This window comes from Oncorhynchus keta, chromosome 13, assembly GCF_023373465.1.
Source record: "Oncorhynchus keta strain PuntledgeMale-10-30-2019 chromosome 13, Oket_V2, whole genome shotgun sequence".
In the NCBI taxonomy this organism is placed as follows: Eukaryota; Metazoa; Chordata; class Actinopteri; order Salmoniformes; family Salmonidae; genus Oncorhynchus; species Oncorhynchus keta.
In genome coordinates, this window is record NC_068433.1 from 24443418 (window position 1) to 24468097 (window position 24680).

The window sequence follows — 24680 nt, forward strand, 5'->3', positions numbered from 1 at the left end:
CACACCCCTGCTCTTTGGTAAAAGCATTTGAAAAGGATGGGATTACTTTCACACTTTGACACCATTTTAGTTTCGGCTGCACGCTGTTCTGTCATTATATATTTATTTAATTTGGCTCCTTTACTAGAAAGGTCTGCTTTTTACTTTCAGCATACATTTTTCATTGTTTTTTTGCCACTCAATCTCAAAGGTGGAGGATTTTTAAATAATGTTGCTACTCCCTTCTGTGTAGGTGTGTCTCTCTCTCTGTGTGTGTGTGTGTGTGTGTGATGAAATCAACAGAAATAAAGTAGCTTATTAATTCTACTATATTTCTACCACTGTCTCACTATTAAGATTCTACTGTTATTTAACCATTTAAAGCATACCTGGAAGACCAGCAGGTAATAGCAGCACATTCATTTCTGGTCGTTTATTCCAGATCTAGCTGTAAACTACAGAGCGCAGGCAGCTCCCCTGGAGTGCACTGTGCTGGAGTTCCTCCGACCATAACTGGCGCTGTAGCCACACTGGATCCTGGAGACTGCAGCGCTTTCCTCAATGTCCGACTGCCAGTGGGGCGAACTTTGACCAACCACTCGTTAGCTAAATTATTTCGTAGCACTTACTGTCACTTTTGTTTTTAAAATATATTTATATATATATATTTGTGTGTTGTTTTACATGAAACGAGATGTGGTTTATTTGTTTACTAAGTTGGCTGTCGTTGGTGATACAGATATCTTTCATCACACTAGCAATTGGTGAGTTTACTTTTTGAAGTTGTTAGCTACAGTAGCTAGCATCGCCACATTACCTTCTTTCACACCCAGCCTATCGATGCATGCCAATTCGGCCTGGGCTCAGGGGTGCAAGCAAAGTGACAATCAGCAATATGTGGCAGAATAAACTTTACTAACTTGCCAGTTGGGATAATAGTAGAAATGTAGTTAACAATGCTAGGCACATAACGTAGCGTGGCAAATTCCCATAGCTAGCTACAGCTAGTGTGTGAGCTAACAGCCAACTGGGTAGCTAACGTTAGTTGTGATTCACAATCCAACCAAGAGAGTTAAGCAAATCTACTTGTTTTCATGTGCAAAGTTAACTGTAATCACTACAGTAATATATTGGCTCACCTGCGGCGTTTCATCCAGCTTGCAACTGGTGACAAACCTTACCCAATGTTAACTACCTATTGCTGGTCCATACCTATTGTTGGTTGTTGTGCAAGGGGCTACTAGTAACTAACTAGTTAGCGAGTATCTTTACCACAACACTGCTATTTACAAAATCGCAAACTAACGTTATTGGAAAGCCAATCGTATAACGCAATAGTTGAATAGAAATGTCTGGCACGTAACTGTTCGACGGTTGCCCTAATGTTACTCCTATATTCCAAGCAGCGGAGTTGAGTGGTCCTAAATCCCGCTTGCACACCGCTCCATTCATCGAAATCGCAATTTAGCCAACACTCGTCTATTTTTGTGAGTACCTGGACCTACCATTTCGTTTTTAAGTATTGAAACCAAACCATGTGATTTCAAATAGGCTACATGTCGTATTAAAGAGCATATACAGTTCATTTCCACATTTTGTTACATTACAGGTTTATTCTAAAATGGATGGGGGGGGAAATCCGCATCAATCTACACACAATACACCACAATGACAAAGCGAAAACAGGGTTTTAGAAATGTTTACAAATTAATTTAAAAAACCATGATTATTTACGTAAGTAATCAGCCCCTTTGCTATGAGACTCGAAATTGAGCTCAGGTACATCCTGTTTCCATTGATCGTCCTTGATTTGAGTCCACTTGTTGTAAATTCAATTGATTGGACATGATTTGGAAAGGCACACACTATATAAGGTGCCACAATTGACAGTGCATGTCAGAGCAAAAACCAAGCCATGAGGTCGAAGGAATTGTCCGTAGAGTTCCGACACAGGATTGTGTTGAGGCACAGATCTGGGGAAGGGTACCAAAACATTTCTTCAGAATTGAAGGCCTGCAATAACACAGTGGCCACCATCATTCTTAGATGGAAGAAGTTTGGAACCACCAAGACTTGGTGTGGTCCTTCTGTAGCTCAGTTGGTAGAGCATGGCGCTTGTAACGCCAGGGTAGTGGGTTCGATCCCCGGGACCACCCATACGTAGAATGTATGCACACATGACTGTAAGTCGCTTTGGATAAAAGCGTCTGATAAATGGCATATATTATTATTATATTAAGACTTCCTAGAGCTGGCCGCCCGGCCAAATTGAGCAATTGTGGAGAAGGGCCTTGGTCAGGGAGGTGACCAAGAACCCGATGGCCACTCTGACAGAGCTCCAGAGTTCCTCTTTGGAGATGGAAGAACCTTCCAGAAGGACAAGCATTTCTGCAGCACTCCATCTATCAGGCCTTTAAGGTAGAGTGGCCAGACGGAAGCCACTCATCAGTAAAAAGGCACATGAAAGCCTGCTTGGAGTTGGCCAAAAGGCACCTAAAGGACTCTCAGATCATGAGAAACAAGATTCTCTGGTCTGATGAAACCAAGATTGAACTATTTTGTCTGAATGCCAAGCGTCATGTCTTGAGGAAACCTGGCACCATCTCTACGGTGAAGCATGGTGGTGGCGGCATCATGCTATGGGGATGTTCTTCAGCGGCAGCAACTGGGAGACTAGTCAGGATCGAGGAAAAGCTGAATGGAGCAAAGTACGGAGAGCTTCTTGATGAAAACCTGCCCCAGAGCACTCAGGACCCCCGATTGGGGTGAAGGTCCAACAGGACAACGACCCTAAGCACACAGCCAAGACAACGCAGGAATGGCTTCGGGACAAGTCTCTGAATGTCCTTGAGTGGCCCAGCCAGAGCCCAGACTTGAACCTGTTTGAACATCTCTGGAGAAACCTGAAAATAGCTGTGCAGTGACCCTCCCCATCCAACCTGACAGATTGCTTCTGCTCCGCTCACATACTCTGATTCCAAGGACCGATGTTTTGTTTAAAGGCGAATTGGCTCTGGAAGCCAAAACAGCCAAATACTCCCCTCTGTGTGGGAACCCTAACCATATAAAGGTGTGTACTAATTTAAATAGAAAAGTATTTCGCGCTGATCTGAAGATACACTCCTTATGCTTCCAAAACCGTACCGCAACCGATGCGTGTTTAACTTTCGGGAAGATACTATTGTCAATATTAGTGATATGGGAAAAAAGTCGATAGTTAGATATCGGGATATTATTTTTGATGATCGCAATACCTTTTTAGAATAGTGAGAATTGCAATACATATCGCATCGGCACCTATGTATCATAGTAATCTTGAGCACCCTGGCAAATCCTAGTCAATAGGCGCTAAAGCAGTTAGTGTGTATGACTGAATGGGGTAGAAGTCATCTGGCTTATGCCCTTGTTTAAAACCAGTCTACTGGGCTAGTAGGTTTAGCTGTGCCGATGGGCTGACAAATTCTACACATTTTTGACGTGTTAAATGCATGCGCATCTGTAAACTTAGAAGATAATACTAGTTTGAAAGTCGAGTGAGTGAACTTTTGTCACAGGCTGTTTAGTTTTATCCTAAAATCCAATCTGATTGGACAGCTGTCACTTATTGCCCGGCATGTCTATTTTAGCAACTAATGTCATCAGCAATGATGTAGTAATCACCAATAACCAGTAAATTAACATAGTCCATGTGGATTTAATGCGAATGTGCGTCAAAACAGCTCTTGAATCTCTTGTTCAAACAGTGAGTGAGTTTGCAGTGAGGTGGTAGAACGAAGAGAGAGAGAGAGAGCTGTCCGATGCGGGATAATAAATAAATAAAAATGTCTGCCTGTCATGCCTGAGTTTCACCGGCACTTGGGCATAGGGTTCAAAAGTCCACTCTGTGTGTTTAGAAGGCCGGGTGGGCATGGAGTACTTTGCCTTACGTGACGAGATGCAGATCTTTCGTGTGTGTGTGTGTGTGTGTGTGTGTATATGTGTGTGCTGTCACCCCCTTCTCTTTGACGTAATTGTTCTGACTCGTTTTAGTGCTTTTGCCTCAAGTAGCCTTTTCTGGAAGCATGTTAGTAAATGTCTGATTCTGTCTAGGTTACCTTCAGTTTTTCAGGGGTTATTTTGGGTCTTGTGTATGTGTTTGTTTGTGTGTGTTTACTGCCGTGCATGTTGTTTACTTATTCATCAATCGATCTCATCCCATGTATGTCACAGTGCTGTCTATGGACAAGCTGGTAAATGCATTTTGTTGGTTGTTTTTATTTTATTTATTAGTACGTCTCTCCTCCCCCCAGCTGCTGGCCTGTATTATTTGGCAGAACTAATAGAAGAGTACACAGTTGCCACTAGTCGAATAATAAAGTACATGATACTGGTGAGTAGTTTCTCTTGGATGATATCTAAACACAGTGAATTTGACCGATCATTTCCCAGAACACTTCGGCCTACAGTGTACACATTCAAACTACCTCTCTACAGTAACCGATCAATCTTACAGCCTAAATACCTTGGTCACCAACTTGTACATTCATCTCTTCTGAACAACTCTCCCCTTCTCCCCCTTTTTACTTGTTAGGTGACCCAGTATTCCCATATGTCCTAGGCCGCATTCAAAATGTTGCACTACTTTGGTCCAGAGGCCTATAAACAAAAATGTTGCACTATATGGTGAATAGGCATTTCAGATGTGTCCTATACCGCAGAGGGGAGGAGTACTACTAACACCCCTCCTCTGTGTACTGTACTCTAGTTCTCTACAGGTGTGCTGACGGGCCTGTACCTGTTTGAGGGCTTCCCATGGCTGATGATGGGCTGTGGTCTCTTCACCAACCTGGTGTACTTTGGCCTCCTGCAGACCTTCCCTTACATACTGCTGAGCTCACCCAACTTCATTCTCTCCTGTGGTGAGCATCAGAGGCAGGCAGCAGCTGAGGCGGGAACAAGTGTACAGTGGCGATAGCTTTCTAGATGTAAACGCCAATCGATAATATGCAGGGCTTGGAGTTTCTTCCCTGGTCATGTGTGGCCTAATTGAACTGTTTAAAATACACTATTCATCCCTCCTACATCTTTGTCCCCCCCCGCTCTCCCTCTTTCTCTCAGTATTGGTGGTGTTGAATCACTACATGGCTTTCCAGTACTTTGCTGAAGAGTATTACCCCTTCTCAGAGGTAAGCCTAGGACGTACACACACACACACACCTCTGAGGTAAGCCTAATCTGTGTTGATTACTCCTGAGCTCTTATGAGCAAAGTATTGCAGGGAACATAATCTTTTATTTACTTAGCAAATGACATAATGGAACTATATGAGTGATGGCTCAAACACTCAGGGTTGGGTAGGTTACGTTCCAAATGTAATCATTACAGTTACTAGTTACCTGTCCAAAATTGTGATCAGTAACATCATTTATGGATTACACCAACTCAGTAGCGTAATCAGATTACTTGCAGGTACTTTTGGATTACTTTCCCCTTCATAAGAAGAGTTTTTCTTTTTTTGTAATCAGTTACTCCCCAACCCTGCAAATACCTCACCTAGGGCAAAGACAGTTGCTATGTGTAATGGTAATATTTAAACTGAATTAAGTTAATATTCAAAGACCGAGGAATCACTGATTTATCATTGTTTTCTCTCAACACTGATTCTGTTGTACGTGACAAAGTCACTGCTCTTTCTTTTGCCCTTCATACAAAGCCTCTCAGGCCGGTGTTTACAGAACAGCCGTCTGCTGATTAGGACCTAGTAGTCATAGGCTATATGTTTTGCTATGATCAGGAAACTCTGAGCCCTAGTCGTAAACTCTAAAGGCAGAGTATTTCCTTGTCAGGAATCACTCCTGGCCCTGTAGCTCCTCTTTTCACCTCTTTTCCTTCTCAATTCCATATCTTCTTCTCCCTGAAGGTCCTGGCGTACTTCACCATCTGCCTGTGGATCATCCCCTTCTCCTTCTTTGTGTCGCTATCGGCGGGGGAGAACGTGCTTCCGTCCACCGTGCAGCAAGGAGGTGAGCTCTTAAGGCGAAGTCTGAAATGACACCCAATTTCCTGTGTAGTGCACTGCTTTTGACCAGAGCCTTATGATACGGATACTTAGTCCTGTTCAGTAGGGCACACACTTAATTACAATGGAAAACGTTTACCAGGAAAGTACGTTTTCCCCTATATAACTAGTTCCGTTAAATGTTGTTTTCTCCCTGCTGGACCCCACCCAGATATAGCACGTTCAGGTACCATTCCCCCCAAGTTGTTCACCTCTTAGCCAACCAGGTTATTTTACTAAAAATGATTTAACTCTCTTTCTCAACAACTTATCTGGTTAGATAAATTCAACACATTTCAAATGTATTTTTCTCCTCTCTTTCCTTCTCTAGATGACGTGGTCTCAAATTACTTCACCAAGGGCAAGAGGGGCAAGAGGTCTGGCATCCTGCTCATCTTCTCTTTCCTCAAGGAGGCAGTGTTGCCTAGTCGACAGAAGATGTACTGAGGCTCTACTCGGGGGGGGTACAAGGGTATATTTGGGAAGGGACGAATGGAGAGGTGGAAGAAGAGCTCCTCGTAGCAGAGCAGACGAGAGCTTCCCGTTATTGCGACGGACTAGCAGCAGTGTGTTTACAGAACTTGTACATCTCTCATAGTCGCTCTCTTTCTCCCTCTAGCGATGTCTGCATCTGAATCGGCACTCTGTTGCCTATATAGTGCACCATATAGTGAATAGGGTATCCATGGTTGTCTGTGATGATGGTGACTGCAAACAAAGAACTGAATGCCTCCCTGGCTCCTGTTCTCCAGCTACAGGAGGTGTCTCAAATAGGCTCTCTTCTGCATCAGACTATTCTGTTCTGTTTTTAAAAAAAAGTTAATGTTGTCCCCTCTCGGTTTTAGTCAGTTGGAGGTGGAGGGCAGGTTAAAGAGGGGAACAGGGTTGGCGTGAAACGAGGCCTAGACCGGATCACTTGTTTGCGTCCCAAAGGTCACCCTATTACATGGTGCAGAGTCCCATGGGCCCTGGTAAAAAAACTAGTGCCCTATGAAGGGAATAGCGTACCATTTTGGGAAGCAGCCCTTGTGTTGTGTGCTGGGTCGCTAACTCCCTACTAGTATGGGGTCGCCTACTAAGCCAATGTTTGTACGTGGCCGCATAGGAACAAATGAGTTTTTCTTTTGTACCGTTCAACAATCATCAATGACTCCATGGCTCTCAAACTGCTCATTCTCTTGAGCCATTCAAAAGAAGAAAAAGAAAGCTTAAATAATACAAGTGATTTTTCTTTTGTATGTCAATTGATTAAAAAAAAAAACATGCCCACGAATACTTATGAATCTGTGATAAGGTAGTTGACGCGCAATCATTTTTGTACGCTTGTTATGGGTGAATCGGGTAAGTTTGGCGAGAGAAACTGCGAAAGGGATGTGTAGCATTGCTATTAAAGAGGCAGTTATATGGTGTGAGACTCATCACTGTCTGTGTGGAAGATAAATGGTATTTTCGCTGGGGTATGGAATTATTGGATCCCTTGATAAAGATGAGCAACAAAAACTAAAGTAAAAAATACTAATAGTGAGCTAAAATAATGTGTTTAAACTAGATGATGTGGTTTCATTGTTTGACAAGTAACACAACAAAAATAATCACAATTATTGCACGCCTTGCATTCAATACTCCAGCACCCTCGCCCTTTGCGAGGATAATGGCACTGACTTTTTCTAAATGTTTTATGAAATTGGAGAACGCATTGGGAGGGATCTTAGACCATTACTCTATATAGAATCTTTCCAGATCCTTGGACCTCTTTCGTCTGCGCTTAAGGACTACCCTCTTCAATTCAAACCACAGGTTTTCAATGGAGTACAAGTATAGGGTACATTGAAAAATATAGATTTTTTTTGTGGTCAATTAACAATTTCTTTGTGGATTTTGATGTGTGCTTGGGTTATTGTGTTGCTGGAAGATAATAATAATAATATATGCCATTTAGCAGACGCTTTTATCCAAAGCGACTTACAGTCATGTGTGCATACATTCTATGTATGGGTGGTCCCGGGAATCGAACCCACTACCCTGGCGTTACAAGCGACATGCTCTACCAACTGTGCTACAGAAGGACAGAAGATTAACTTGCTGCCAAGTTTTAGCCTCCTGGCAGAGGCAAACAGGTTTTTAGCTAATATCTCCCATGATACTTGGTCAAGATTATGATGTCCTTAACTAGGGCCCCAAGACCAGTGGAAATAGCCCCATAACATCAAAGATCCACCACCATATTTTACAGTAGGGATGAGGTGTTTTCTGAGTATGTATTTTCATGTCATTTGACCATAGCAACGATTGGAGTTTACTAAACGGCGTTGGCACTTGAATTTGAACCTGTGCTATGGGCATATGACATAAAAATAGAGCTCTTTGGACACGCCCACCAGTGGTAGGTTTGTCCTTCGAAAGAACAATCATCCCTATGGGGGAGGATCTGGAAAGATTATGTATGGAAGAATGGTCTAAGATCCCTTCCGATAAAACATTTTAGAAAAAGGCGTCGTTATCCTCGCAAGGGGAGCGTGCTAGGGTATTGGAAACAGGATCCAATCATATTTGACCCCTATATTTGTGGTGTTGATTTAACTTGTTAAACAAAATCTTTCTCTGAGCAATTGTATTAGTCGTAATAGCCTCCCGAGTGGCGCAGCGGTCTAAGGCACTGCATCTCAGTGCTACTGTAGAGGCGTCACTACAGACCCTGGTTCGATCCTGTATCACAACCAGCCGTAAAGGGATCCAATAATTCCGGACCCCACTGTCAGACTTAATCAATGATTGGCGATGAGGCTGTTAACATTTTACATTTAAGTAATTTATCAGACTCTCTTATCCAGAGCGAATTACTAGGGAGCAACGAGGGTAAAGGGCCTTGCTCAAGGGCACATCGACAGATTTTTCACCTAGTCAGCTCCGGGATTTGAACAAGCAACCTTTCTGTTAACCTGGTGTGAGACTCAATTTGTGAACGGTTATGTAGAATTACTTTCCTGGGTTGTGTTCACTGGGTATGAATTGTTTAAACACTTCTAATAGAAAATAAGCGTTGTTATTGGACTTGTGTTTAGGAATTTCTCCATTCCAAAAAATTGATCTCCCACTACTGAACTGAACATGACCCTGCTTTTGCAAAGTACTCTATATTGATTGTGTGCTTTCACTATACGTGTATGTTCTGGGGCTAGCAGCATTTGGGGGGGGGGGGCGAAAGGTTGAGCAGAGGTCATTGCTGGGGTGTGAAGTGATTCTCAGTAAGTGTGAGCGTTATGATGACAAAGTAAGCGGACAAAACCACAACTCCCACCTCCACCCCCTACCTTATTTTGACAAGCTCTCACCTGCAGACCCAGACTAGACCCTGAGGGAGTGTCATCAAGACAGCAGGCCCCCGTTTGTGACAAGTGACCCAGGTTACTGTGGTCTCAGCCCTGTGTCACCCCTCCCTTACCTTCGCGCAGGAGACCGAGGAGCTCCAACCACAGAGAAGTAGCTGGAGACTGGTGAACTCAGCTGTTGTTCCACTTATGTATGCATAGCCAGTTTGACATTGGGATGGGGGAGCCCTATAATGACACGAAAGCACTTAATTGGGACAGCAAGCCCAGGGTGGAAAGTTACAGGGTAGTCCTTATTTCTCCTGTATTCAACAACATACATAGATAGTCATATACTAATTACAATACCCATTTGTAACCATTTTCGGGAGTTAGCTCTGACATTGCCAAATGATCCTTGTACGCCTTTCATAATCTCTGACCATTTTTTTGGGACAAGAATATACAGTATTAATGACACCAGTAATGTTTCAAATATCACACCTTTTAATAATAAAAATACTCCTGATATGCAAAATATATGTTTTGCAGAACACCACTGTCCAATCACCTGTGATGCTTGGTGACAGTAGAGTCAGTACAGTGTCTCTCCATTACAGTACTGGGAGAAGACTGGGAGAAAGTGGATCTCCACCACTCCTTAAAGTAGAAGTTGCCCCCAACCACAGATCTAGGATCAGATTGCCCTACCTGCCATTCTAACCTTAACACATAGAGGGATGAAATAAATCTGACTCTGGATCATTGGTTAGGGGCAACTTTACCTCTCCATCCAGTCAGTAGTGGCCAGGCTCCAGCTCCTCAGCCAGGTGCATGGCCACCTCTGTCCAGGGAGAGGTGTTGGGTCCTGGGGAGCAGCCGAGGCGCGGCAGATCCAGCACATGGTTGGGCTGGAAGTGGTTGGGTGAGGCAATCCTTGATGGGAAGGCTGCAGAGAACAGCCCCCTCTGAAGGACATCCCAGGGCAGGTTGGGGACCGACTGGGGGGACCCGTCCCACTTGGCAGTGTACTGGGGACGTCCATCCCCACGGGCCCTGCAGAGAGTTATGCTGCGCCTCAGGTCGGGCTCTGGAGGGGACCTCTCAGGCTGGCTGCTCAGACGCACCCCCTGGGGCCGGGAGACAGAGGCTGGCGGGGGTTTGGAGGGGTTGGGGGAGATGTTCCAGGCCTCCCGAGGAGGGGCCCCTGGATGCTGCCTGTGGCAGACCTTGGTCCTCTGGCTTTGTGGCCTCTGGTCTGGGGAGAGGCAGTGGGCGTGAGCCTGGTTCCATGTGGCCATAGGCTGGGCCCAGAGGAGGGGAAGGCCTTTCTTATCGGCCCACGCCGTGACCTTCTCTTCCATCAACTTCTGTCTCCCCACCTGAGGGAGGTCACCATAGAAAAATGGACACGGAGGAGAACCAGGTAACAATCGTTAGGAAAAAATTAATGATTCCCTTTTGATTAAATTCAAGCGTTTGGACATTTTAACATTGATGACAGTGTTAGATCTATGTAACTCATGAGTAACTTCCTATCAGTAAAATGTTAACAGTAATAATAACTGCGTTGTGTTTTTCCACACAGTAGAGTAGACAAACCTTCTCTATGTTCTCGGCCCTCCTGTGCATGTTGAACAGGTCCTGCCGAAGGTTCTGCAGCGCCTTGCGCCTCTCCATCTCTCTTTTCTTCTCGTTCTGCCACATAGAGTCCTTCAGAAACCTGGCCACAGTCAGTCACACATACAGTCAAGTAAAGTGTCACTTCTGTTAAGAAATAAGCGGAGTAAACTCATTGTCATCTGATAGGTGGCGCCACTCCTAGGCTCCACTCGCCCCTTAGCTGATCTATGAATATCTCTCTGACATGGCTGTATTAACTGGTAAGTACACAACTTGTTACCCCTACTACTACACCAAACCTGTCAAACAAACACACACACACACACACACATCTCTTTCTCTATACCTCTATTTCTGTCTTTCTTTCTCTCTCGCTCTCTCTCTCTCTCACACACACACATACACACACCTGGCGATCCTTCTGTGGCACCAGATGCGTGCCAGTTCCAGAGGTGTGTGTCCTCGGTTGTCTCGTGCACCAGTGTCTGCCCCCGCCTGCACTAGAGTCTTGGTACACTCCCACAGGCCCTCGGTGGCAGCCAGGTGGAGGGGCGTCAACCCTGTGTCAGTGGCTCTGGAAATGAACCAATACACGACTCTCTTAAAGTACATCATTACCACCTTCTTCATCTTCACTGTCATTATCACCATCATCGTCATTATAAAGGTAACGCTCATTATAGACATTGGGATAATGTTGTCAGAGCAAGAGATGATGTCGTACACGTTTGGCAGGGCTCCGTGCTCCAGTAGGTAGGTGAGGCAGGCATGGGAGTGGGGTCTGCTCTTGGCAGTGAGGACCATGTGGATGGGTCTGCGGCCCAGGGGGCAGCTGGCGTTTATGTCCACCGCTTGGGATGCCAACAGCAGCTTCATACACTCCAACTGCCCGTGTAGGCTGGCCACGTGGAGCACCGTCAGACCCTAGTGTGTGTGTACATATAGTTATGCAGGCGAGCACTGTGCACTCAGACAGGCACAAAAGGGCAGACGGATGGACACACGCTCAGACAGACACAGACACTCAGCAGCCACAGATAACATGTTGGAATGCATACATATAAACAAATGACCAGCACTTCAAGAGATGGGGTTATTGAATTGACATCGAGTCAAGCCGCCAACACAGTGCTTGATTCACCTGTTTGTCGAGCTGCGTTGGGGACAGCGCCCGCTTCAGGCTGAGTCGCAGCCAGTCACGGTCCCCCGAGGTGGCCGCCTGGAACATGTCGCTGTCCGGCGGAGCCTTCACCAACCGCCGCACCAGCACCACCCCACCACCTACCCTGGGCTTACTGGAGGAGCACATTATCCAGTCACTCAATAACAACAATCAGTCCAGGAACAGGTTGAGAATAGGAATAAAAAAAGTTCGTCTTTAGTTTTTCAAATTATAGTTCGATAGTTGGAAATAAACTAGTAAACCCAGGCTCTGGTTAGGCTAAACGTCTGCCAGCATTAAGGCGACTCCTTGCTCTTGGGCGGTGCGCAGTTCCACTAGGCAAGGCTACTTCAAGTTGCGCTATAACTTCTGATAAATTACAGGCACGAAGGCTTGGCTACAATGTTACAGTGTTTCAATGGGTTAAATGTATAGCTACAAAGTAGTCTAGCAAATCCGGATACAATTTGACCACATAGTAGCCATCTTTAGGTCGATAACTTTCCGCGGTTGTTTATATGTTCCATGGTTGCTATGGTTATTCTTCACATTGTTCCACTGTTTTTAAGCCCAACTCAACAAAAATACAATTAATTGTATTTATATTACTCAACAACACAAAACAGAACATTGCAACAGAACGATGCATGACAGACAGAAACTTTCCTATTTAGAATCCATTTGATTCGAACACTTACTTTATCTTTCCAGAATTCAGAAGTTGTCCTTGTAAAAGAGAATTCATTGAAAACATGCGCATTGTTAATGTTCCAATCCAAGAATATAGAAATAATTTTGAGTTATAGCCCATGGCTCATGATCGCAGTCTAGTGTGGAAGGCAAATAAATTATGTCAATTTGTGTGTGTGTGTGTGTGTGTGTGTGTGTAGAGGCGTGGCCAAGAACCCCTCCGGTAGAAGGAATCCGGGCCTGATCCCATTGCTTCTGTTTTTGTTCCTCACTCACGTAGCCTACAGACGACTGGGCTTTGTTTTGTAACGGCTATGAAATGTGTTGAATTAAACAAATAGCCCAGTTCACAGCAAAGGCAGTTCTAGCATACTTAATATATATGTATATATATATAAATATAAATATATATATATATATATATATATATATATATATATATATATATATATATATATACACTGTATATTATCAGTAACATACATAGTCTTACATCATAAAGAATTTTCCCCGTTAAAGTGGTCATCATTTCAACACAGACCTTCCTATCAATGTGGTAAATCGTTTCAATAGAGGCCTCTGTTTTTTCATTTACATTTACATTTAAGTCATTTAGCAGACGCTCTTATCCAGAGCGACTTACAAATTGGTGCATTCACCTTATGACATCCAGTGGAACAGCCACTTTACAATAGTGCATCTAAATCTTTTAAGGGGGGGGGGGTGAGAAGGATTACTTTATCCTATCCTAGGTATTCCTTAAAGAGGTGGGGTTTCAGGTGTCTCCGAAAGGTGGTGATTGACTCCGCTGTCCTGGCGTCGTGAGGGAGTGTGTTCCACCATTGGGGAGCCAGAGCAGCGAACAGTTTTGACTGGGCTGAGCGGGAACTGTACTTCCTCAGTGGTAGGGAGGCGAGCAGGCCAGAGGTGGATGAACGCAGTGCCCTTGTTTGGGTGTAGGGCCTGATCAGAGCCTGGAGGTACTGAGGTGCCGTTCCCCTCACAGCTCCGTAGGCAAGCACCATGGTCTTGTAGCGGATGCGAGCTTCAACTGGAAGCCAGTGGAGAGAGCGGAGGAGCGGGGTGACGTGAGAGAACTTGGGAAGGTTGAACACCAGACGGGCTGGATGAGTTGTAAGGGTTTAATGGCACAGGCAGGGAGCCCAGCCAACAGCGAGTTGCAGTAATCCAGACGGGAGATGACAAGTGCCTGGATTAGGATCTGCGCCGCTTCCTGTGTGAGGCAGGGTCGTACTCTGCGGATGTTGTAGAGCATGAACCTACAGGAACGGGCCACCGCCTTGATGTTAGTTGAGAACGACAGGGTGTTGTCCAGGATCACGCCAAGGTTCTTAGCGCTCTGGGAGGAGGACACAATGGAGTTGTCAACCGTGATGGCGAGATCATGGAACGGGCAGTCCTTCCCCGGGAGGAAGAGCAGCTCCGTCTTGCCGAGGTTCAGCTTGAGGTGGTGATCCGTCATCCACACTGATATGTCTGCCAGACATGCAGAGATGCGATTCGCCACCTGGTCATCAGAAGGGGGAAAGGAGAAGATTAATTGTGTGTCGTCTGCATAGCAATGATAGGAGAGACCATGTGAGGTTATGACAGAGCCAAGTGACTTGGTGTATAGCGAGAATAGGAGAGGGCCTAGAACAGAGCCCTGGGGGACACCAGTGGTGAGAGCACGTGGTGAGGAGACAGATTCTCGCCACGCCACCTGGTAGGAGCGACCTGTCAGATAGGACGCAATCCAAGCGTGGGCCGCGCCGGAGATGCCCAACTCGGAGAGGGTGGAGAGGAGGATCTGATGGTTCACAGTATCGAAGGCAGCCGATAGGTCTAGAAGGATGAGAGCAGAGGAGAGAGAGTTAGCTTTAGCAGTGCGGAGCGCCTCCGTGATACAGAGAAGAGCAGTCTCAGTTGAATGACTAGTCTTGAAACCTGACTGATTTGGATCACGAAGGTCATTCTGAGAGAGATAGCGGGAGAGCTGGCCAAGGACGGCACGTTCAAGAGTTTTGGAGAGAAAAGAAAGAAGGGATACTGGTCTGTAGTTGTTGACATCGGAGGGATCGAGTGTAGGTTTTTTCAGAAGGGGTGCAACTCTCGCTCTCTTGAAGACGGAAGGGACGTAGCCAGCGGTCAGGGATGAGTTGATGAGCGAGGTGAGGTAAGGGAGAAGGTCTCCGGAAATGGTCTGGAGAAGAGAGGAGGGGATAGGGTCGAGCGGGCAGGTTGTTGGGCGGCCAGCCGTCACAAGACGCGAGATTTCATCTGGAGAGAGAGGGAGAAAGAGGTCAGAGCACAGGGTAGGGCAGTGTGAGCAGAACCAGCGGTGTCGTTTGACTTAGCAAACGAGGATCGGATGTCGTCGACCTTCTTTTTCAAAATGGTTAACGAAGTCATCTGCAGAGAGGGAGGAGGGGGGGGGGGGAGGAGGATTCAGGAGGGAGGAGAAGGTGGCAAAGAGCTTCCTAGGGTTAGAGGCAGACGCTTGGAATTTAGAGTGGTAGAAAGTGGCTTTAGCAGCAGAGACAGAGGAGGAAAATGTAGAGAGGAGGGAGCGAAAGGATGCCAGGTCCGCAGGGAGGCGAGTTTTCCTCCATTTCCGCTCGGCTGCCCGGAGCCCTGTTCTGTGAGCTCGCAATGAGTCGTCGAGCCACGGAGCGGGAGGGAGGACCGAGCCGGCCTGGAAGATAGGGGACATAGAGAGTCAAAGGATGCAGAAAGGGAGGAGAGGAGGGTTGAAGAGGCAGAATCAGGAGATAGGTTGGAGAAGGTTTGAGCAGAGGGAAGAGATGATAGGATGGAAGAGGAGAGAGTAGCGGGGGAGAGAGAGCGAAGGTTGGGACGGCGCGATACCATCCGAGTAGGGGCAGTGTGGGAAGTGTTGGATGAGAGCGAGAGGGAAAAGGATACAAGGTAGTGGTCGGAGACTTGGAGGGGAGTTGCAATGAGGTTAGTGGAAGAACAGCATCTAGTAAAGATGAGGTCGAGCGTATTGCCTGCCTTGACCAACCGCCGACATCCTTTTAATGTCTATGATAAGCCTACAGTAGGCTATGACATGACATGATACACAAATCTGGCACATTGGCCCACATGGAATTTGTCTAATTACTAGCCCAATTAACAACATCCAGGTCAATCCAATCTAACCAGAGGCCTGAGTGGCGCAGCAGTGTAAGGCATCACTACAGTCCCTGGTTCAAATCCAGGCTGAATCACATCTGACCGTGGTTAGAGTCCCATAGCGCTGTGCGCAATTGGCCCAGCATTGTCTAGGGTAGGCCATCATTTTCAATAAGAATTTGTTCTTAACTGACTTGCCTAGTTAAATAAAGGTAATAAATAAAAAATCCCCCTTTTGCCTTCATGAGGTAAGATGGAGTGTCTCCTGTCATGATACTGGGAAATTGATACTTCCATAGAACCAATGGGATTCCTATAGTTCAAGCCAACGCCCTGGGAAGAGGCATTGACAATGCATTGGCTGGAGAATGTGTTGTCATTGACCGTGTATGGGTCTGAGGTTTCAGAGCAAAGTAAGTATGAAATCGGCCGATTCTGTTTGGAACCAGTATTGGAGGCCTGCCGCGCTGAAACAACCTGGACTCAGGGGTAGACGTAACATAGTAAGCTAAAATTTGGGACACCCAAATGAGTATGGTCTGTTATGTTTGGTATGGTCCATCATCTATTTCATATTATGAATTCTAATTTGTTGTGGGAAACTTTAGCTTGGTGGCTAATGTTAGCCAGGCTAGGGATTAGGGTTAGGGTTAGGTGAAGGGTTAGCTAACATGCTAAAAAAGTATTAAGCGGTTGCAAAGTTGCTAATGAACTAAAGTTATCCGTGATGATATTCGAAAACGCAACTTTTGGGTGGCTAAAAATTTGCCTGTCTGGAACGGGGCATATGGAATGGCATCAAACACCTGTAAACCATGTGTTTGATGTATTTGATACCATTCCTCTGATTGCGCTCCAGTCATTACCAAGAGTCCTTTCTCCCCAATTAAAGTGCCACCAACGTCCTGTGGTGTGTACGCATGTGTGGGGTGATACTCTCTATGTTTCTGTGTGATCAATGCTCTCATCAGAAGGGTTGCCTAGTCTGATCATTGATTATTGACCGAGTGAACTCTGCCTACACCCGGGAGAGATGGACCTTGGTTACATAATAATAAATAATAATAATATATGCCATTTAGCTGACGCTTTTATCCAAAGCGACTTACAGTCATGTGTGCATACATTCTACGTATGGGTGGTCCCGGGAATCGAACCCACTACCCTGGCGTTACAAGCGCCATGCTCTACCAACTGAGCCACATCTGATAATACTTTGCAAAGTATGTGTCATGGCAATACTGTACCTTCACATGAAAACTGATTGCTGTACTAATTCACTTTTGTTTTAAGTAGGCCTGTCATGTGTATGTTCCCCTGTCCAGTGATAGCCACTCAGAAGAAAGACAGCCTCTGCATCTCATACTTGGTCAGGAGAAGCCATACTGTATGATCTACAAAAATTGAATTCGATAGATACCTGTTCTAGGAGTTCTTAGAATTCAATTTAAATGGTAGAATCCAAATTCTATTTCTATGGTATGAGTTACTGTGTGTTGTGTGGTTCCAAGAGTTACTGTGTATGGGATTGACTGTCGTTCAGTACAGGTTCAAGGTCAGGCCGGAGATGGTTTTGCTCCCAGCTTGACCCTGGAGTCTGTCCGCCAAATGCATCCCTGCCTCAGTGACTTCCCTAGCCTGTCCTTGGCCACATGGTGGAGGTCGTGTGGAGCACTTAGTGCAGTGTGTGTGTTCGTGCGTGTGTATGTGTGCGATGTTGTGGACTCATGTTTGCTCCTAGCAGAAGTCTCTGGACAGAGACCCTTTCATACAGTATGTCAATTTCTGTTTGGCTACACGGATCAGATGCTTGCTTGAGTGTTGTGTGTGTGTATACGTGTGTGTGTGTATGCATGTGTGTGGATGACAAACGTTTCAAAGCCTCCCTCCACTGACTATCTATCTAACCCCAGCAGGTTGATTTCTCCAACACTGTCGCACCATTAAATCTGATCTGAGCTATAGTTACAGCTTAGCAAAAGGCCCATCAGAGCTGTTCAACCCTGCTTAAGGCAGGAGTGAAAATGAGCTCATGACCTCGAAGCTTGAGAAGCCCGCAGTGGCCAGCTGTGGTGCTTTGCCATTGGCTCCCCCTTTTCATCCGATCACCAGTCTGGTCCCTAAGAGGCGGAGTTCTGAGCTTTGGGTGAGATCACTGAATGAAGATCGGCCAATTAGTCATTCAATCTCAACATTAAAGCAAATACTATTGAGTCAGTCCGTGTTCATGCAAACACGTTTAATCACACACAAACAGACTCAGTACCCTTCTCATCCCCAAGCACTCATGCTCTCACTGCTGGTCCATTTGAAAGACACAAAGCCCGTGTGGAAATATGACTGCTGTGAAAAGATGGGCTCCAGCCTAAGGATGTATTCGTGCTGATGTGGAGAGTGAGAGCTAAAAAGGACAGGGAGGAAAAGAGAGAGAGATAATTGACAGTGAGAGATGGAGAAAATGAGAGAAAGAGATAAAGAGGGGAGAGAATATGAGAGCGAGATAGAGAAGATGAAGAGCGCTTCATAGGCCTCACAGCGCCTTCATATTTTATGAGCCACCTCGTGAGGACCTCATGCCCTGGGGGCCTCTGAGCTATGTTAGTGTAAGTGCGCTGATGCCCTCGCTCCTCTCTCTCTCTATCTCTCTCTCTCTCTAAATTGTTCTCTCTCTCTTTCTCTCTCTCTCTCTCTCTCTCTCTCTCTCTCTCTCTCTCTCTCTCTATTGCTCTCGCTATCTCTAATCCTTCTCTCTCTCTCTCTACCCACCCCCCCTCTATCTCTCTCTTTATCTCCCTCTCTCTCTCTCTCTGCTCAGCCAGGCAGCATGTGTGTTAATGCATCCTGGCACATTCTGCAGCTCGGAGTCACAATGTGGCCGGGCTTTAAGCAGTGACCGTACCACGACCTCCCTCAGCCTCCACGCACGCACTGTCACTGTACGAGGAGGGTGAGACATGGGGCAAGGGGGGGTGAAGGGGGAGGGAGCACATGGGAGAGAATGGCAGGGAGGGGCAGTGAGATAGGGGAGAGAGGGGTGGACGCTGTTTCTGTCTATGTCACCCGGTGGGTACTATCCAACACAGTGCCAGTGAGACAAGGACCGCGAACTGAGATATGGGAATGTGTGATGCGAAGCAATGGGCTGGCTGTTTCATTGTAGGCTTTCCGCGCTTGAGTGCTGAACATTACATTAGTTAGAGGAGCTGAAGACAATGAATATAATGTATTAACTGTCAAAAATGAAATATTTTGGACCGTTGATGATCAAATGTCTCTTCCAAATGACGTGCACTGCATTTGTTTTACTCTGTCTCAGTGAGTGGTGTGTATAGTATACAGTGTGAGTCACTATACACTCTTAGAAGAAGAAAAAAAGTACTATCTAGAACCTTAAAGGGTTCTTCGGCTGTCCCCATAGGAGAACCCTTTGAAGAACCCTTTTTGGTTGCAGAACCCGTTCAATAGAGGGTTCGACATGGAATCCAAAAGGGTTCTACCTGGAACCAAAAAGGGTTCTACCTGGAACCAAAAAAGGGTTCTGTCTAATGAGGACTGCTGAAGAACCGTTTGGAACTCTTTTTTTCTAAGAGTGTAGAAAAGAAAAGCGAAGGCCCCATGCTGGGATCCTACTATAAGATGCCTCTGATGCACGCCGTCGTCTCTCTCGGTCCTTGCAGGATAAACATCTCACCTGTTGGGTCCTGCTCCTTCATCAGGATAAACATCTCACCTGTTGGGTCCTGCTCCGTCATCAGGATAAACATCTCACCTGTTGGGTCCTGCTCCGTCATCAGGATAAACATCTCACCTGTTGGGTCCTGCTCCCTCATCAGGATAAACATCTCACCTGTTGGGTCCTGCTCCGTCATCAGGATAAACATCTCACCTGTTGGGTCCTGCTCCGTCATCAGGATAAACATCTCACCTGTTGGGTCCTGCTCCCTCATCAGGATAAACATCTCATATGTTGGGTCCTGCTCCCTCATCAGAATAAACATCTCATATGTTGGATCCTGCTCCCTCATCAGGATAGACATCTCATATGATGGGTCCTGCTCCCTCATCAAGATATACATCTCATCTGCTAGTTCATTCTCCTTCATCAGAATAAACATCTCATATGTTGGGTCCTGCTCCCTCATCAGGATAAACATCTCATATGTTGGGTCCTGCTCCCTCATCAGAATAAACATCTCATATGTTGGGTCCTGCTCCCTCATCAGGATAAACATCTCATATGTTGGGTCCTGCTCCGTCATCAGGATAGACATCTCATATGATGGTTCCTGCTCCCTCATCAAGATATACATCTAATCTTTTGTGTCCTGCTCCCTCATCAGGATAAACATCTAATCTTTTGTGTCCTGCTCCCTCACCAGGATAAACATCTCATATGATGGGTCATGCTCCCTCAACAGGATAGACATCTCATATGATGGGTCATGCTCCCTCAACAGGATAGACATCTCATATGATGGGTCATGCTCCCTCAACAGGATAGACATCTCATATGGTCCTTCTGTAGCTCAGTTGGTAGAGCATGGCGCTTGTAACGCCAGGGTAGTGGGTTCGATCCCCGGGACCACCCATACGTAGAATGTATGCACACATGACTGTAAGTCGCTTTGGATAAAAGCGTCTGCTAAATGGCATATATTATTATTATATATATCATATGATGGGTCATGCTCCCTCATCCATGAAGTCCCTATGAAGAGTCTTCTCCTTTCATTTTCTTTCCTCCCCTTCCTTTTCCTTTCCTCTTTCTGTTACTTTCCTGTCCTTCCCTCTCCACTCCTTTCCTCTTTCGTTCTTCTCCTCTTTTCTCTGCCTTAGCTGGAGTGCCCATGAGGGAGGAAAAGAGTGAGCGACAGAGAGACAGAGACAGAGAGAGAGGGCAATAATGAGTGAAATAAGATAATAGCTGCGGCGAAACAGATTTAAAGAGCAACCGAGAATTGCAGATGGCGCTGGGTTAATGAAGAATTGAAGGAGTAAATGAAGAGTGCAATATAATGGACAAAAGAGGCAGGGGTGAGCCCCAGAGAGAGAGAGAGAGGGGGAAAACAGAGAGCGGGAAAGGACACGAGTGTGTGTGAGAGAGAGATAATAATGGGGCTAGGGTAGTGAAGTCAAAGATCAGGGGGTGAACAGGAAGGTAAGAGAGACATTTCTCTGAAATGACGGGTGACCATGGCCTCTCTATGACATGTCAGTCCCTGGCCCCCCCAGCTGAGTGGCAGGCACGATGTAACATAGTTGAAGGACGATGGCCCAGTAACTCATCTGCCAATCTTCTTACAGATCGATGGGCAACCTGCACCAAATACACACACACACACACACACACACACACACACACACACACACACACACACACACACACACACACACACACACACACACACACACACACACACACACACACACACACACACACACACACACACACACACACACACACACACACACACACACACACACTCCAGCCTCTCTGTGCCAAGGAGGAGAGGGTGAGGTACAGTAGCAGACAGCAGAACAGTAACACCAGTAATGTTAACCTGTAACCAGGCCCAAATTTTCCAATTCAAACTTTATTGTCCCAGCAGGGGGAGTCATTCATTGTGCAGTCAGGAGTAAAAGACAGAACCATTAAATCCAGTCTGAACTGTAGCGTAAACTATTCTTCTATCTCATTTCAACGCTCGGCTTCTCTCCAAACCCAGCTACCTCACTAACTGTTGTGTAATGCCGATATGACGTTGCTTAAGCTGGTCCTGTGCTCTTTTGTACAAGAGAGTTATGTTTTTTTTCTCTCCTGTTCGCTCTCTCTCTTTCTCTCTTTCTCTCTCTTCGCCTCTCTTGTTCCCTTTTGTGATATGATGTTGAAGTTGATATGCTTGGAAGGCTGTTCTGTCAATCTGTTGGGTGTCACTATAACCAGAAAGGCAGCCTGCCCCGAGCTGTACTGTAGTTCTGTACTGTAGTTCTAGTGTGTGTGTGTATATGTGTATTCCAGAGGAGGCCGGTGGGAGGAGCTATAGGAGGATGGGCTCATTGTAATGGCTGGAATGGAATCAATTGAATGGCATCAAACACATCCCACATATGGCAACCGCGCTTTACTCCATTCCATCAATTCCATTCTATCCATTTCAATGAGCCCTTCCTCCTTCCTAATGGTTCCTCTCTACAGCCTCCACTGGTGGAAGTGTGTGTGTGTGTGTGCACGTGTATGAACACAAACACCATGACCCTGCTGAGTAGTGTGGATGGATGGATGCAGGGCATCTATATCCAGGTCACAGAGCATTTCCCCTCACCATGGGTTCACCAGAAGGACATATCATGACTGCAGAAAACCCCATTGCATTCATATATCGGGATTGACACTGTAGGAGCCATTTTGGCCTTCTTATGTGCTCATTTAATGTGTTGTGTTAAATATTGTCGCTGTTCGAATACCTGAGCAATTCAGGTGAATTTTTTAAAATCCTGGAGCAAGGCAGGTTTTCACTTGTTTTGTACATTAGGGGTATTCTCATATGGGGTTATGGGTCACTGGTAACATGTATATAGGTGAGAAGATAGAGCATTATTTTAATCACGATGCTGTGAATGGCAGACCTGGGTTCAAATCATTTCAAATTCTTTAGCTGTGCTTCATTGAGCTTGCCTGTTGCAATGGAACCAATAGAAATTCCCCAAAGTGCAAACCCCGCCCACTTGGCAGTCCAGGCATGCTAAAATACAACACTCAAAAACACAGGAAGGATGAGGTGGAGAGGAGAGATTACCCCAAAGAGAGAGAGTCTGTCTCAGGGAGATTGACAGTTGACAGTTGTCTCAGGGGGATTGACTTGTGGAGGTCTACAATTTTTTTCTGAGATCTTGGCTGATTTCTTTTGATTTTCCCATAAAGTCAAGCAAAGAGGCACTGAGTTTGAAGGTAGGCCTTGAAATACATCCACAGGTACACCTCCAATTGACTCAAATGATGTCAATTAACTTCAATTAGCTTCTAAAGGATGCCATGACATCATTTTCTGGAATTTTCCAAGCTGTTCAAATGCACAGTCATCTTATTGTATGCAATCTTCTGACCCACTGGAATTGTGATACAGTGAATTATAAGTGAAATAATCTGTCTGTAAAACAATTGTTGGAAAAATTACTTGTGTCATGCACAAAGTAGATGTCCTAACCGACTTGCCAAAACTATAGTTTGTTAACAAGAAGTTTGTGGAGTGGTTGAAAAACAAGTTTTAATGACTCCAACCTAAGTGTATGTAAACTTCTGACTGCAACTGTATCTGTCACTCCCTTTGGTTCCTTCCCCAGGCGTTATTGTTTCTGTTCCAGTGTCATGTCTGTGCGTTGTTTGTGTTTCTTGTTTGGTATTTAGTTGCATTTATTTATTAAAACATTCGCTCCCTAAACTTGCTTCCCGATTCTCACCGCACTCGTTACAGAATAACATCTCACCTCAGAGAAGCATCAGGGAGCGTTTTTTTTTTTGTTGTGTCAGGTGGAATGACGTCGTGTCCGGGAGCCGCGACAGCCCTATCATGCCCCAGCCAGATCGCCAGGCTCCGCTGCGACCACCGGCTCATCAGGCTCTCATGCCCCAGCCAGATCGCCAGGCTCCGCTGCGACCACCGGCTCATCAGGCTCTCATGCCTCAGCCGGATCTCCAGGCTCTCCTGCGACCACCGGCTCATCAGGCTCTCATGCCCCAGCCAGATCGCCAGGCTCCGCTGCGACCACCGGCTCATCAGGCTCTCATGCCTCAGCCGGATCTCCAGGCTCTCCTGCCTTAGCCGGTCTGTTGGGATCCCGCGTCCCAGCCGGCGACAGGTTCCCTAGCATCAGCAGGGGTGACCGGTCCACTCCTGATCCTTGGGATCGTCCCTTGGGTTGGCGTCCTGTGGCTGGAGCCGAATGCGCCGGGGAGGGGGTACTGTCAGGTTTACTCTCTCTCCGACGCTCTAGGTCGCCATGCTCCTGCGTCTCAGCCGGATTGACAGGTTTCCCGCGCCTCTGCAGAGGTGTCCGGTCCACTCCTGACCCCGGGATCCTCATTTTGGTCAGCGTCCTGCGGCTGGACCCGATCATTGGGGAGGGGGTACTGTCACGTGTGCTCCCTCTCTGGCCTCTAGGTCACCAGGCTGCCCTTTATGGCGCGCACCTGTCACCATCGTTACGCGCACCTGCGCGTCATCAGACTCACCTGGACTCACTTCCCTGATTACCTTCCCTATATATGTCACTCCCTTTGGTTCCTTCCCCAGGCTTTATTGTTTCTGTTCCACTGTCATGTTTGTGCGTTGTTTGTATTTCTTGTTTGGTATTTAGTTGCATTTATTTATTAAAACACTCACTCCCTGAACCTGCTTCCCGGCTCTCAGCGCACTTGTACACACACGTCGTGACAGTGATTTCATACTTTACAATTCAACTTGCAAAAAACCCACTGGGCACACACTGGTTGTCATTTGAATGAAATTATGTGGAATAGAGGTTGAATTGACATCTGTGCCCAGCATATTGTATTTGTATTTATGAGGGATCCCCATTAGCTGCTGCCAAGGCTAGCTGCTGTTCCATAAGGTGTATTTTTTGAGATTCTAGTGCTTGTATCAGTTACCTGATGTGGAATAGTGTTCTATGTAGTCATGGCTCTATGTAGTACTGTGCCCCTCCCATAGTCTGTTCTGGACTTGTGAAGAGACCCCTGGTGGCA

General features: G+C 46.1%; 2 protein-coding genes across 3 annotated transcripts; one reads left to right on the forward strand and one right to left on the reverse strand.

Annotated features, from left to right (window-relative positions):
• Nucleotides 1-340: 340 nt before the first annotated feature.
• Nucleotides 341-7423, forward strand: LOC118392116 (protein TEX261-like). Of its 2 annotated transcripts, none has more exons than XM_035783761.2 (6): nucleotides 341-743; nucleotides 4269-4348; nucleotides 4724-4877; nucleotides 5077-5144; nucleotides 5879-5981; nucleotides 6348-7423. In XM_035783761.2, exons 1-6 carry the CDS (start codon nucleotides 674-676, stop codon nucleotides 6461-6463), a joined length of 591 nt encoding a protein of 196 aa, XP_035639654.1. In that variant the 5' UTR covers nucleotides 341-673; the 3' UTR covers nucleotides 6464-7423. The 2 variants fall into 2 exon arrangements, with proteins under 2 accessions (XP_035639654.1, XP_035639653.2); XM_035783760.2 differs by having other exon boundaries at nucleotides 342-743; nucleotides 4249-4348.
• Nucleotides 7424-9815: 2392 nt separating this feature from the next.
• ankrd53 (ankyrin repeat domain 53) lies at nucleotides 9816-12985 on the reverse strand. The gene is made up of 6 exons (XM_035783758.2): nucleotides 12808-12985; nucleotides 12089-12242; nucleotides 11672-11871; nucleotides 11357-11521; nucleotides 10927-11047; nucleotides 9816-10706 (listed from the first exon to the last, which is right to left on the reverse strand). Exons 1-6 carry the CDS (start codon nucleotides 12918-12920, stop codon nucleotides 10122-10124), a joined length of 1338 nt encoding a protein of 445 aa, XP_035639651.1. The 5' UTR covers nucleotides 12921-12985; the 3' UTR covers nucleotides 9816-10121.
• Between the last annotated feature and the right edge of the window lie 11695 nt (nucleotides 12986-24680).

Excerpts from the sequence above, each read along its gene's own strand:
- LOC118392116 (XM_035783760.2), top strand. The coding sequence starts at position 664 with ATGAAACGAGATGTGGTTTATTTGTTTACTAAGTTGGCTGTCGTTGGT. Across the intron at positions 4,349-4,723 it reads TAATAAAGTACATGATACTG|TTCTCTACAGGTGTGCTGAC; the intron begins GTGAGTAGTTTC and ends ACTGTACTCTAG. Across the intron at positions 5,145-5,878 it reads AGTATTACCCCTTCTCAGAG|GTCCTGGCGTACTTCACCAT; the intron begins GTAAGCCTAGGA and ends TTCTCCCTGAAG.
- ankrd53 (XM_035783758.2), bottom strand. The coding sequence starts at position 12,920 with ATGGGCTATAACTCAAAATTATTTCTATATTCTTGGATTGGAACATTA. Across the intron at positions 12,243-12,807 it reads CTGAATTCTGGAAAGATAAA|TAAGCCCAGGGTAGGTGGTG; the intron begins GTAAGTGTTCGA and ends GTGCTCCTCCAG. Across the intron at positions 11,522-11,671 it reads CACGGAGCCCTGCCAAACGT|AGCCACTGACACAGGGTTGA; the intron begins GTACGACATCAT and ends GTTCATTTCCAG.